Source organism: Penicillium angulare, assembly GCF_028827245.1.
Source record: "Penicillium angulare strain IBT 27051 chromosome Unknown utg000010l_segment0_segment0, whole genome shotgun sequence".
Classification (NCBI taxonomy): domain Eukaryota; kingdom Fungi; phylum Ascomycota; class Eurotiomycetes; order Eurotiales; family Aspergillaceae; genus Penicillium; species Penicillium angulare.
Window position 1 is genome coordinate 189,043 of NW_026623169.1, and position 14,317 is coordinate 203,359.

At 47.1% G+C, this 14,317-nt stretch overlaps 5 protein-coding genes across 5 annotated transcripts; 1 reads left to right on the plus strand and 4 right to left on the minus strand.

Annotated features, from left to right (window-relative positions):
* Positions 1-250: 250 nt before the first annotated feature.
* Positions 251-2,782, plus strand: N7478_012091 (dynamin-related GTPase DNM1; the record flags this gene model as incomplete). The annotated part of the gene is made up of 3 exons (XM_056928305.1): positions 251-349; positions 424-2,388; positions 2,468-2,782. 3 exons carry the CDS (start codon positions 251-253, stop codon positions 2,780-2,782), a joined length of 2,379 nt encoding a protein of 792 aa, XP_056773413.1.
* Positions 2,783-3,220: 438 nt separating this feature from the next.
* N7478_012092 (uncharacterized protein) lies at positions 3,221-4,718 on the minus strand (the record flags this gene model as incomplete). The annotated part of the gene is made up of 2 exons (XM_056928306.1): positions 3,221-4,198; positions 4,470-4,718. The coding sequence occupies 2 exons, from the start codon at positions 4,716-4,718 to the stop codon at positions 3,221-3,223; spliced, it is 1,227 nt and encodes a 408-aa protein (XP_056773414.1).
* Positions 4,719-5,098: 380 nt separating this feature from the next.
* On the minus strand, positions 5,099-7,694 carry N7478_012093 (uncharacterized protein; the record flags this gene model as incomplete). The annotated part of the gene is made up of 2 exons (XM_056928307.1): positions 5,099-6,864; positions 6,962-7,694. The coding sequence occupies 2 exons, from the start codon at positions 7,692-7,694 to the stop codon at positions 5,099-5,101; spliced, it is 2,499 nt and encodes an 832-aa protein (XP_056773415.1).
* Positions 7,695-8,083: 389 nt separating this feature from the next.
* Positions 8,084-10,251, minus strand: N7478_012094 (ELMO/CED-12 family protein; the record flags this gene model as incomplete). The annotated part of the gene is made up of 2 exons (XM_056928308.1): positions 8,084-9,916; positions 9,985-10,251. The coding sequence occupies 2 exons, from the start codon at positions 10,249-10,251 to the stop codon at positions 8,084-8,086; spliced, it is 2,100 nt and encodes a 699-aa protein (XP_056773416.1).
* Positions 10,252-10,953: 702 nt separating this feature from the next.
* Positions 10,954-12,635, minus strand: N7478_012095 (protein phosphatase regulator REG1; the record flags this gene model as incomplete). The annotated part of the gene is made up of 2 exons (XM_056928309.1): positions 10,954-11,980; positions 12,055-12,635. 2 exons carry the CDS (start codon positions 12,633-12,635, stop codon positions 10,954-10,956), a joined length of 1,608 nt encoding a protein of 535 aa, XP_056773417.1.
* Between the last annotated feature and the right edge of the window lie 1,682 nt (positions 12,636-14,317).

The window sequence follows — 14,317 nt, forward strand, 5'->3', positions numbered from 1 at the left end:
AAGACGTCATGACGGGTTACATAAGCCGCTATCAGTCAGCGTCACGTGCTGTCGAAAAGCGGCATAAACAAGTGTGAGAGACTCCGAGGTCGATTCTCCGTGCACGCGCAAAGGGATCTTCGTTTGATACACCTTTCCCGTCGTATCCCGCCGACACTTCACCAACCCCCGGGTGTACACTCCTGAGAACTTGGGCGCTGCTCTTGAATCCTCTTCTCGCCCATCCCTCTCAACCCGTACCCGCAGCAGAATGGCGTCGCTTGGCGAGGATCTGCTTGTCACTGTGAACAAGTTACAAGATCTAGTGTTCAACACCATTGGCAATGACTCCCTTGATCTACCTCAGATTGTGAGTGAATAGTGACGATACTATTTGATTTGCGAGAGTTTTTATTTTCCCAGTGCTAATCGCCTTGAGTCTAGGTCGTTGTCGGCTCCCAGTCTTCCGGCAAGTCGTCGGTGCTTGAGAACATCGTGGGACGAGACTTCCTACCACGCGGCAGCGGCATCGTCACTCGTCGTCCCTTAATTCTACAATTGATCAACATTCCAAGCGAGCGTGATGACCTACCAGACCACGACGAGGTCCATGTTCCCCACACAGCAGCCAGCGTGGCTGGCCAACATGAATGGGCCGAATTCCACCACCAGCCCGGCCGCAAATTCGAGGATTTCGCCGCAGTTAAGCAGGAAATCGAAGCAGAGACAGCGCGCATTGCTGGAAGCAACAAGGGCATTAACCGCCAGCCTATCAACCTGAAGATCTTTTCACCACATGTCTTGAACTTGACCTTGGTCGACCTGCCTGGTTTGACCAAAGTTCCTATCGGGGATCAACCTTCCGACATCGAGAAACAGACCCGGACGCTGATCTTGGAATACATCGCTAAGCCTAACAGTATTATCCTTGCGGTATCCCCGGCTAATGTGGATTTGGTCAACTCGGAGGCATTGAAACTGGCTCGCCAGGTGGATCCTATGGGTCGGAGGACAATTGGCGTTTTGTCCAAGCTGGATCTCATGGATCATGGTACAAATGCTATGGATATCTTGTCAGGCCGTGTATACCCTCTCAAGCTGGGTTTTATCGGTGTGGTCAATCGTTCACAACAGGATATCCAGTCAGGCAAATCGCTCTCCGATGCCTTGCGGGCTGAGGCGGATTTTTTCCGTCATCACCCAGCCTACCGAAACATGGCCAACCGTTGCGGTACCCAGTTTTTGGCAAAGACGTTGAACTCGACTCTCATGACACATATTCGAGACCGTCTGCCAGATATTAAAGCTCGTTTGAACACCTTGATGGGACAAACCCAGCAAGAGTTGGCTAGCTACGGAAACAAGCAATTCAGTGGCAAGGAGCATCGCGGCTCTCTAATCTTGCAGCTGATGACTCGCTTTGCCTCGTCATTCATTTCATCCATTGACGGAACATCCTCTGAGATCTCCACCAAGGAACTTTGTGGTGGTGCTCGTATCTACTACATCTTCAATGAAGTCTTTGGCAACTCTCTAGAGACAATCGACCCCACCCATAACTTGACAGTTTCAGATATCAGGACAGCCATCCGCAACTCCACTGGTCCTCGACCCAGTCTATTCGTACCCGAGCTTGCCTTTGATCTGCTAGTCAAGCCACAGATCAAACTACTAGAGTCGCCCGCTCAACGCTGCGTCGAATTGGTCTACGAGGAACTCATCAAGATCTGCCACACATGTGGCTCTCAGGAACTTTTGCGATTCCCTCGTCTCCAGGGTAAACTGATCGAAGTGGTTTCTGATCTTCTTCGCGAACGCCTAGGCCCATGCTCCGGCTACGTAGAATCTCTCATCTCTATCCAAAGAGCCTATATAAACACCAACCACCCCAATTTCCCCGGCGCTGCAGCTGCCATGCAGTCCATCATTCAGAACCGACAAGACGAAGAGAGGAAAGCTATCCTAGCCGAGGAGAAGAAAAAGCGAGAGAAGCGACGATTGAAAGAGCTCGGTTCTGCCAATGGCACAGCTGGTACCCCTGAAGATGAGGATGCCCAATCACAAAACCTCCCTATCCGAAACCACTCTGCCAAGGGTGCTCGCAGCTTGTCTCCTAATGTGGGCCGTCACGCTGAGAATGGAATTGCTGCTACTTTGAATGGTCAAGCGAATCAACCGGCTGGCTTCGGTGCCTCGCATACTACTCGCGATTCCTTCTTGAACTATTTCTTCGGCAAGGAAGGTGTTCAAAATCAGATCTCCCAGCCACAGCAAGCACTTAACCGTGCTGCACATGCTAGTGAGCCTAGTATCAGCCAAAGTCTCCGCCGCGCGGAAATGCGGTCTCCAGCTATGCCGACTGAGGAGTACACAGCTCCTTCAGAGTATGGCGATGTTTCTTCTGTTTTCGTAAGTCCTCACCTCAACCCACCCCCCTTAACTGTCTTCCTCCACTCAAAATGTAAGATAACTAACCATCAATTTATAGCCTCACGAAAATGCGGAACCCACTCTCACAGACCGAGAGATGCTAGAGACAGAACTCATTCGCCGACTGATCTCTTCATACTTCCATATTGTGCGCGAGACCATTGCCGACCAGGTTCCAAAGGCCATCATGCACTTGCTCGTTAATCACAGTAAAGATGTTGTTCAGAACCGTCTGGTCAGCGAACTCTATAAAGAAGATATGTTCGGAGAGTTGCTTTATGAAGATGACGGCATCAAGGCCGAACGTGAGAAGTGTGAGCGCCTCTTAGAGACCTACAAAGAAGCCGCGAAGATCGTCGGTGAAGTATTATAGATGAACAAGAGCGTTTTATATTCTTCTGTTCTGTGTTTGCGAGTTAACCCGTAACTCGCAATGTGTTTTGAGTATGGGATATTTTGTGTTCTTCTGTTGGAGATGTACAATTATGTTTTTGAGGGAGGGAAGGATGGGAGAATCTCGGATGCACATGGCAATTTTATCTACTTGCGTCTCTTTTGCTTGGGAAGTTTCTCGCTTCCAAATGCTTTTATTCTGCTTCTTCTCCTTCTTCTCTTCTCTTCTGTCTTCTTTCTTCAGCATCATTTCTTGCTTCCGTATGTTCTAGAACTCTTCCATTGGTTCTCCATGTATGTATTGTGACCGTCAAGGTCGTTGATGCGACTTAAAAAATAAACGACGAAATCTTTATGAAAACCATGTCTAAATATATAAATTCTTCTGTTCTCCCTAGTCCTTAGTCCTTTTCCTTCATTAATCTTTCTTGATTGCATTCTTCCTCAATCTTGCTCCTTCAAATCCATATAATCCACCACCAATAAAAACCAAAACGGCACCTACTAGCACTCCAGACCCCAGTTGATTTCCAAAGAGATAAATTGACAGAAGCAGGGAGACAAGTTTGCGAATGTTGAGGACGACCGTCACGGTTAATGAGGAAGACTTCGCAGATAAGAGATGCACACCTCGAATACACAGGTATTGAGTCAATGCATTCATAATCAAATATGCGACCTGGATAGGCAACTGATCCAGCATCGATTCAATCAGAGGATATTTCCCGGCTGTCGTTGATAGTACCGAGAGTGCGGTACGGTTCGAGAGACCAAGCAGGTTATGATCCGATGAACCGGAGATTTTAGAAAGTAGCGATGGTGTAGACGAGACTACCTGCCATTGAGACGATAGCTGTGAATAGCTACTCAAAAACAATGGTAAAGAAAGGGTATGCGAGTAGAACAAAGCCTCCTTCCAATGATCTTGTCCGTATGTCGCATACAATCGATCAGCATAGATTCCCTGAAAAGCCGACAAAACCATAGCCAGCGCAAGAAGAGTAAATCCAATCGCGGTGGTCATTACAGCTGTCTCGGGATCAGAGGTTTGCCCTATGTTTTGACCCTTAGCTTTCGCATCAGCCATAGCGGCTGCCACAACTCCTGCTGTCAACAGAGCCACGGCGAGGATTTGGCCTCGCGAATATCTTTTTCCATTGAAGATGTATCCGATAATTATCGATGCTACAGGACCGCCGGATCGGAGAATGATGTGAAGTGGCACGGAAATTTTATATGCAAATGCCCAATTGTTCAACATATTGACCGTGATGAAAAAGGAGGTATATACCAGCCATGATCGGAGGGGGATCGCTCGTGGACTCAGAAATAAGGCTTTAGGGCCTGCGGAGAACGAAAGGAAATGAGGAAGTGTGAATATAGCACATAGCACGAACTGTGCAAAGGTAATTAAAGGACCTGTAGCATTGATGCGTTAGACAAATAAACAGAAGCGACAAAGTATCAGATACAATGTCAATGCATAGAGGACTTACCAGCTGTTGGTTGTTCTCTAGAAAGTACATAACGTTAGCTTTCTATAACACGATATCCTGTCTGTCGCAGATCAGATCTTACTTGATAATTGCCTCCAGGGCGAACACCTAAATTATAACATTACTTAACTTTGCCTTTGTAGGAAAAAGAAGTTCATTGTAGCCACTTACATTGGCACAGCAACCTCCAAAGATAAGCGAGGCCATTATAACCATATTAGCCCAAGTAGGCATTACAGCATGCGCCGCAGCCGCAATCAATCCCGTATCATCCTTTGTCAACTTCGAACCAGCGACGGATCTAGCCACATCTGTGTTTGGTGACGCGTCTATAGTTTGACTTTTCGATCCATTATTCATATATCCTCCCGCTTTATATCCATTGGGGCGCTGTTTGACAGTCTCGCCATCATGAATCATGATGCGTGGTGGCTGTTGGTAGCTAACCGCGGGAGGGTGTTGTCTCCCAAAGGAGGGGGATTGAACTTTAGATATCGATTTGGTTCCTTGATATAGACCAATTCTAAAGTGCTTGGTTAATTTGATTCGTCGTCTCTTTTCTAAGATCGTTCAAAACAAGACAATTGAAGTGTGATGTGGCATGAAGAAGCAACAAACGTCGGGGAACGAGCGGATCCCGTGTTGATAGTGGCTTATCGCTATCTTATCGTTATCGATAAGGTCTATATAGATCAACATCGCTTCAACATGATAAACAAGCTTGATAATGGAAAGAATTGATGTATAATTGTTATATATTGATTAAATTCGCTTTTCATTATGTTCGTAATACATAGTGTTCAATCATCCTCAATGTCGTCATCGCTGAGAATCAACTTTTCTTCCTCCTCAGGTTCTTGAGGCCCAGATGCACCACGGCTCAGTGGATATCGCGGTTGTGGTGGTGGTTGTCTAGATGGGGATAAAGGAATATCTTCATCGTCATCAACATCTTCTATATGACTACTCTTGATCTTGGTGATTTGGTTCAGTTCCCAGGCTTCAGTCGTGTTGCGTTTAATATGAGCCATGTAGGGTAATTGGTGTAGAAGTACATCGGGACGTGACAACATCGTCTTCGTTGAGTGGTGGTTTGTACTTGCACCGTCTCGGCCATGATGCCCGAACTTGAAGCTTTGCCAGAACTTAACGCCACTTGCTTCAGTTGTAGGTTTCGAAGTAGAAGTATTAGAGGGATCCAGCAGTTGTGTCATCCATGAATCCACGAGTCCTTCGATTTCTTCTGTTTTTCTCCATAGTCTTAAGGATGTCGGGTAGAGCATTTTATGTGCATTTCCCGAATGGCCTCGGCCGTCGAGAGAGGTCACGCGTCGGTTGACAGGATATGGGAGACCGAACAATAGACCGCGTGCTGCAACTTGAAAACTGATCTCGTCCTGTCTCAGTTTGTCAACACCTGAATTTAGAGACGTGATCCCGCCGCCCATTCCACCCCGTGCACCATGGGCAGGTCTGCGATCGGCGCTAAGTATATCGCTGTCAGATAAGGCTTCGATACAAGCATTGAGGTTATCTGTAAATGAGGTTCCATGGCAGGAGGGCGGGTAATTCTCATGAAGACCGCAGACAAAGGTCGTAATATCCGTTCCTGTCTCATCAATCAAGTCATTCACTTCCACCTGCGAGACTTTAGGCCGATCAAACTCCGCAAGATACTCTGGTGGTGATGGGAGAACGATCGTATCATCTGGAACGAGGCTCGGATCAAGTCGTTTATTATACACGATTTTGCCCACAGCATGAAAGAGTCCCAAGCTTGCCTCCCTTTGAGAAATAAGCTTCAACGACTCTTCTTCCATGGGAGTAAGGGCAGCGTCCTTGCGAACCTTCTTTCCCTTGCTTTTAGTTAGTGTTCCTCCCCAAGCGCCCGTGTGATTATGTTCGCTTTTCAAACATAGAAACTCCAGCGAAGACACGGCACTCCGCACATCTCCAATTTCAGATATTGTGTCGAGGACAGCTGGCCCGGGGATCTGAGCCCGTTTTGACTCGCGTGATTCCTTCTCTAAGACCAAGCGCAAGGCTTTCTGCATAAAGGTTGGAGCGACACTATTAAAATCTATGATTTTGGTGCTGCTATGGTTATACAAGCTCGGGCCTAGGAGTCGGTGGACAGTGAAGTTATCTGAAACAGATGAAGCAGAGCCCAGCAGGGTCTCCGAGATAATCATCACAAGAGGTGGGTGTATTTCCCCCGGTGCATGATCTGTAGCAGAAGCAAGATAGCGCTGGATAGAAGCCCGGAAGGCAGTTAAGCCGGAGTTTCGACTTAGCACGGCCGGAAACTCCTCTACCAGAAGAATGCGATTATCCCTGAGAGACGATTTGTGTTTTTGGTTTGCTTCGGTTTTGTCCTCCAGGTCTAATCCTCCGTAGTGGTCACCGCGGCCCAGAAATTCTTCGAACTGTGTACTCGCCGAGACATAATCTTGAGCTGTGAAATCGGAAACCGTGGGATTCCTCCACTCAATGATATCAAACCCGAGTGAGTCGGATAATAAGGAAATGGTAGTCGTTTTCCCTGAACCGGCAGGGCCTCGTAAAACTAAAAGTCTCTACTATGAAGTTAGTAAATGTCGAACCATAAGATTTGCCTTGAATCTATCCACCTCTATTCATGAAAAGAAGAGATATAATTTGACTTGCCTCTTTACATCGTCCTGAAAAGGCATCTTCCAGCCAACTTCCCACGTCGCCAACCTTTCTCTTATGAACAACCAACTCGTCTAGGTTTGAAGGACCAAACCGCTGGGCCCACGGACGATTATCAACAACAAGCCCAATCCCAATCCCAGCCTCAGTCCCAACCTCTTCCGGAGGCTGTGATTTTCTCGATTGTCGGGAAACACTCCCCTTCTGTTCCGGTGGTAGGAGGAATCGCTTAGAAGGTTGATTTGATCGGCGCGCAGTAGCCGTCTTTTGCTTAGCCGGTAACGAACTCGATTGTGTCGATTTATTCGTATTCGTCGTCTGGCTAGCAATATGCTGAGTGAAGATCTCATCGTACGAATCGTAATCATCTTCGATCTCGTCTGTGTCTAATGTTTCCGCAACAGTTGTAAGTGGCCATTTCGTCTCGAATTTCTGCGCTGACCATCTCTGGCCCTCGTTTGCGGGTTGGAAGAAGCTATGTAAGGATTTTGTTTTTGTTTGTTTCGGAGATGACCCGGATCCAGATCTAGGCTTAGAGGGTGATGTTGATGGGGAGGAAGAGGGGTGTCGTGATGATGGAGCTGGACTGGGACGCGCTTTCGTGGGTTTGGGGCGCGATGAGAGTGAGATGGGCTTCGAATTGGATGTTGGCTTTGATGAGTCTCCTTGGGATGTCTCTTTATTGATAGATCGACGTTGTCTTTTGGGAGGACGACTGTCCATTATGGAGATGGGGAAGTTGTAGAAGGGAAAAAGCGCGTCCGATAAGGTTGATAAGTAATGACGCAGGGTCCACTTTGTATGGGGTGCACTAACTACTTCATACTATGTAACACTATAGACTCTACCAAGTAGAAGTCGCTCAAGAGATGAAACAGCCCCAATTCTCAGTTATAGATTTAAGCATTTAACTTAATCATATAATACAAGAAATTAATAGACATCACTGACAGACATTGATCAAAAATTCCGACTCCAGGTGTATATTTTTACACTTTATGTCCAGCCATAATGGGTATATATCGACAGGATTAAAACAATAAACAGAAAGAAGAAAGAGAATAAAAAGTACATCAAGAAGTGAAACCCACACATACTCCGGCATCCATAGTTCATACACCCCCAAAGACATCATAATAGTAATCTTCGTCTAAACCATCCCGCGCAGGGACTGGCGGAACCTCACCAGCAAATGCGGCGTCATCGAATCGAACATTGAGTAGACGGATCTTCAGCCCATAGTTGCCGACTAAATCGATAAGCTTTGTTGTTTCTGAGGTAATTGGTTGCTGGTTAAGAATCATAAGAAGCCCATCTAACCATTCGGAGGCAACGCTGTGGGAAGCAGGTCGGAGTGTGAGCAAGACCGTCTCTTTTTGTGTAGATCGACTCCCTGTACGGGCATGCCCGTGGCTCTTGGAATGAGCAGTTCCAGTCGAGGTCTGTGCATAGCCGTGGATTGTTATCTTGGTAGAGGCCTGGCGAGGGGCGGTCTTCACCGTGGCTGAGGAGGAATTGTCGGGATTGGTGGAGATATTGGAGACCACCGATGAGACGATAGAGAGATCAATCTTTTCAGGCAAAGTGTCCAGCTCTGGGGCTCCCTCGCCCATTGAATCGAACTCCCCAAAATGTAGATATCGCCGGTTGTGAGATAACTGGACATATTGACATGAGCCCGTGGGCCGTGTGTTGCCTGGTTCAGATTTCGATGTCGAGTCGAGCGGAAACCAGGCCCCCTGTAGCAAGCAACGAATACGTTGCTCTTTAACGAATTGTAGAGCTTCATGGTGGAGTTCCTCGCGCACTTGTCGCAAGTGTTGCCCCCATGCATCCTCGTAAGTAAGTTCCAACAGCTCCATTTGAAGTTCCCTCAATCGGTGATATTCGTAATTCGCCAATTCCTCCTCGACATCTTGGACATCTTTCGTCCGACCCGCTCCACCAACGACCGACTCAATCAGAATGCGAACCATCTCCACAAGCTTGTCTAGATCTTCTGTCTCAGCAGCCGTAGCTTTCCACATTCGGAAAAAGGCTTGTAGTCCCGCAACATGCAGCCGAGTCCAATGGAGGAGCAGTGGCTTGAACAACTTGTCCAGACTAGATCGGGATTCCATAAGCATATAGTTCTTTGAATCATCCATATCGGACTTGTCCACCTCAAAATGCTCGTATAAGATAGATGTCACCGCCAGAGAAGCCTGCGCAATAGGGCATCGCTGGCGCGACGGTTTTGTAGATTGCTCAAGGAGCAATTTCTGGAATTCATCCTGATGACTGCGCACATAGTCCGCCAAATCCATCATACCCAAATACCCCATCTCATAGAACTCCGCAACAGGACTCTCCGATTCAAATCCAAGTCTCCGCCATTTCTCCGGGTGGTGTCGTTTGGAGCGCCGTGTATCATCTCCTCCGTTTTCTGTAGCTTCCTCGGGTCTCTTGGCAGGGTTGCTGGCTAGATGGATTCCTTTCAATGCACGTCGGTGCTCGGGCTTATCCTGACTCAGGGGAATATCTCTCCATTTCCGCAGAAGCACCTTGGTGAGGGATTGGAATTCCAGCAATGGGGGTGCGAGATCTTGAAGAGCCGAATCTTGCATGAGGACGTAGACGGCTCGAATAACGCCGAGATCTTGGAGTTTCTGGATGAATTTCGGCCACTCGGCTTCGGAATCGTAGGTGATGGAATCGCGCATGAGGGAATTGATCAATTGGAGCGCATTGGCGCATAGAGCGTGGTCTGCGGACGACAAGCGACTGACCAGCATCTCTAAGAATTGTGGATAAATCGCGATCGCAGGTTTCAGGGCTCGGAAGCCAAATACGTCGGACTCTGCTGGGTTTAACCCGGTGTGTGGATGAGAGACGACCGATACGAGAATCGACATGGCGCCGCGGAGGATGTTGACCAAAGGATGGGTGACGATTAACTCGACAATCTGTACAGTGTAAACCACAATAGTCAGTTATGCCATTGCAAGCACTAGCATTCAAGTTGGAGGCTTACTCGTTCGACCAGTTCCTGATCAACGCATTCCCAACCCTTATCGACCTCGAGAAGTCGAGCAAAACTCGTCAAACTGTAAGCCAGAGTATTCCCACTGGCATGCAATGTCAAATAGCGCAGACGAGTCAATCCTCCCTCTGTAATAAACAGGTCGGCGAATGATGGATCTCCAATATTGCCCTGAAGCTTGAACACGGCCATTTTGCGTACGGCATCCTCCTCACTCCCCAGGCGATCCACCAATTCAGCAACATTGACACCTTCCATAATGGATGTTGCTGATTTCTGCCTGGGATTGGCAGAGGTGTTGTTTGGAAGAGTTTCGAAGTTAAGTTTGTAGTTTGTTGCGGGAGAGAAGGATGGGAAAGGCGGGCAACGATTATCAGGGGTTTGAGAGGGAAGGAAGCTGTGGGGCATCGGAGTATACATATTAGCACATGGACATGGACATTGATTAGCTGACATTTATGCATAAAATTGGTAGGTTTATATATTAATTAGATTCATTTACTCAAGAATGTAGTCTGATTATTATTATTATTATTATTATTATCATCATATTCAGTTCTTCCAGGTAGCTGTGTATTTCCTGGTTGTCCCTCGAGGGGGTTTATTCTATATACAAAGTCTCTCTCTTTCTCTTTTTCTCAGCAATTAAACATTTCAAAATTTCAAAATTCCATCGTGATCAGTCATTAGAAAACTCCAACAAAATGCAAAGAACCACCGACTCCAAACAGCATTGAATTTGGGAAGAGCATGCGAGAGTCCTGTCGCCGAGCATATTATGTGCGAACAAGAACAGCCTTGTTCTGGGATAAAAAAGACTTTTCTTTTCTTCATCTGGAAGAAACAAGAGAAAAGGGATATATCAGAGGAAAAGAGGAAGAAGAAAGGTGGAAACTGGGAGACCAGCCAGACTGTTGACAATCCACCATGGGTATATGAAAATACAATTGGTCTCACCGATTATCGTCGCCAGCCCACATTCCAAATGACATGGGCGATATCGCGAGCAGTATTGACAGTGTCTACTACACGACCCAAGAGTGTGTGGTTGGAGGGCTCGCCATCATTTTCACCATCGGGAACGAACATCCCCGAGGGAGATAGTCGCAACGGACGATCGGTCAATTCGTCCTCTTCTTCCGGTACAAACCAGGCTTGTTGGTTTTGATACTGGCCGGTAAAGTCCAGACTCGGATCTTCATCATCATCATCTAATAAGAAGTTGGCCGAGGGCGGTCGCAAAGTCTCAACAGATGGAGTAGGGGATAAAGAGGAGGAAGAGGAAGAATAAGAAGTAGTGGCAGCAGTAAACTGGGCCCAGCGATCGAGTATAGATGAATCTCCGCGAAGTTCCGGGGTGTCGCCTCGACATTTAAGGGTAGTTGATGGAAGGGGAGCGATAGTTTTGCTATCACTACTAAAACTATTGCGAGGCGTGCTGCGATTGCTGATGGAGGCTTTGCGGGAGATCTCACACATCATGACGATCCCATCATCGGACGAGGACTCGTCTTCAAAGGTCATGGGCCAGTCTTCTTCCTCATACTTAGCCTCCACGGCGATACATTGTTCCACTTCATTATTGAAATGGATGTGACGTCGCTCACTTGGAGAAGTTAGCCCCGATGAAGAAGAAGCTGTTAAGGTACCCCCCAGGGAATATGTAGAACTCCCTGTTCGATGGTGGATGTGGTCTAGGTCGGTGTTGGATCGCGGTAACGGTGGGCGGGCCCAGCCATGTTGGGCTTCTTGTGCCTTTAGGATGGCTCCGGCATGTTGGAGCAGAGTGTGTTGTGAAAGCGATCGTTGTAAAATGGCTTCGGATGCGGTTTTCTTTTTTAATATAGGTTTTCGGTCTAGGTAGGAGGAGTTTGGGGTTTCGAGGCGACTCGGTGGCGGCGACACGTCGGACGCAGACGCCATGGCGTCGCTCGAAGCGGAAGTTTTCAAGGGACCATATAGCCAAGTGACATCGCCGTCTTTGAGCCTAGGAGAAACAGAGAAAAACAGAATTAGATTAATTATGAATAAGTCATGGGGGTCGGAGGGACATGTACTCACCAATTTAATGTCTCTGGAGAGATGGTGCCCAGATTGTTCTTTGCTTTCGCCCATGTCCTCCATGAGGCATTTTCCAAGCGCACACCCTCACTGTAGTCATTTTTGCGGGAGGTCACATAGCGCCAGGAGGACCAAATATCTTCTTCTCGCCAGTCATGGGAAAGGTAGTCCACATGGCGGGAGGGCTGATCTTCCATGGAGATATCATCGGCTGCAGGGGTTCCACACGTCGTCCAAGGGGTTCCACCTTCGGATGCATCGCTTAGCACATCTGATTCTTTAGAAGCCAGGATGGAGGCAGCCTCGTAGGCGGGGAGGATCAAGTCCTCGTCTAATGATAAAGTACTCAAAGTGGTCGGGGTGTATTGGTCGGAAGTGGTTGGAGAGTAACTGGCAGAGGAAGAGGAAGAGAAAGAGAGTGGCGAGGTCGGAGAGCCTTCGCGGGCGGGATAGACATGTTGCATGGGGGACTTGGAGACACTGTCGGAAAGGAAGTATCGTTGGGTGGTGGGGGCTCGTAGAGGATCCGGGGAAAATTGAGAATGCGAATGCTGTTCGCGGGGAGCCAGCACCGCAGTCATGACCCCGAATGATAGATCACACTGAACTGTGGGGGGGAATAATGTGTGGAGGGAGAGAACGTTGGGATAGGCGGAGAGAGGGTAGAGAGGAGAGAGGAGAGAAAAGAGAACGGAGAACAGAGACAATAAGATAAGACGAATCAATATGGAAATGTAACGCTGGAGAGAAGAGAAGAGAATTCACTTGGATCAAGGAATCAGAATGAATATAAAACATCCAGACCGGACGATAATGGATAATACGGGGGATGCGATCTCCACCGACGGCTCCGAGTGGAGATACTCATGGTACTAACATACTACACAGCGCTCGACTAGTAGATAACCATTAATCGGATCATTACGGAGTCTATTAAGTCTATTAAGTCTATTATTCTTTTATTCTTATTTTTCTGTTTAACTACTGCAGAGTAGAGTATTCTGTACCGGCTTATCATATTCTTGCCTATCACGCCTCCTCTAATGCAGCTAGTACGTACAACCTCTGCTACAGGGTCTGAGCACAACAACACAGATGAAAAAAATTAAAATAAAATCAAAATTAATAGAGGGAAAACTGAAAAACTGAGAAAATTGAAAAAGCGTGATTTCGGATTCAAGTCGCACATACGGTTGGACACTGGGTCCACTTGGCTGCATTTGCCCCAGCTGCACGTCAACGGCCTTGCGAAACACATGTACGAAGTACCTTGGAGTTACATGCCAGTGGGACTACTCGAGCCTCTTCTTATTTATGATCTCCTAGTGTATCAATTATAATGTGGTTATTCTAATTACAAGGTACAGAATACTATACTGACCGTAGTATATAAAGTAAACCTCGTGCCTTATAATTTCAAGTTAAGTATAGTGTGAGATCGTGACCGATCGATCGATGGCAAAGCAGAGTTTTTACTTTTGGCCTCTCCAAAACCCAGAATATTATCCAGAATTGGGAAAATGAAGGACCGTGCGGTCGCAGTCCTAAGTCCTCGATCGACAATGGCGTAGCCGAGTCTCCGCCACTAAAACCCAACCGCACGGACCGTGGGCGCGAGTCTAGAGAATCTAGAGAGCCTAGAGCTGGAGATAGCAATCGAAGGATCTGGACTGGTTCAGTACTCTGTTGATAACAATGTGTTTGTATACACCATACGTGTAGATATAGACTTGAATAGTATACTTCCAATGTGATAGATTGTAATCTCGTCCACTTCAAGTTGTCTAAAACTTGAAACTTGGAAGCAAAGAACAACTTGAACCGGGAAATACAATTCACATTCGTCTTGGAATTCAATGCAGGTGTTTTAGCCCTGAGACGTGCATTTTCCCATGTGTTGACGGTGGCGTCTTGGCTGTAGCCAGACTAGAATCCACCATGCACTGCACTGAGCTAGAGTACGTATTAATGGGATTATGAATAATAGTACATATAGAATATAGGTACGTACAATATTATACTATTGGCACTATGCAGAGTGTTCTAGGTAGAAACGTATTGCGTCTTCATTTGATCCGTACATCTATACACATCCATGGTTCCAATGTCCCATTGAGTCAATATCCTCACCGAATGAGAATAAAAATAAAACAAAATAAAATAAAATAACCCCTACATAGCAAGGACTGAGCTTCGTCCTACTCACCAATTCATTCTGTCCGTGCGCTGCATCCTCGTCCGCCAGCCCCGCGATTGGTCCTAA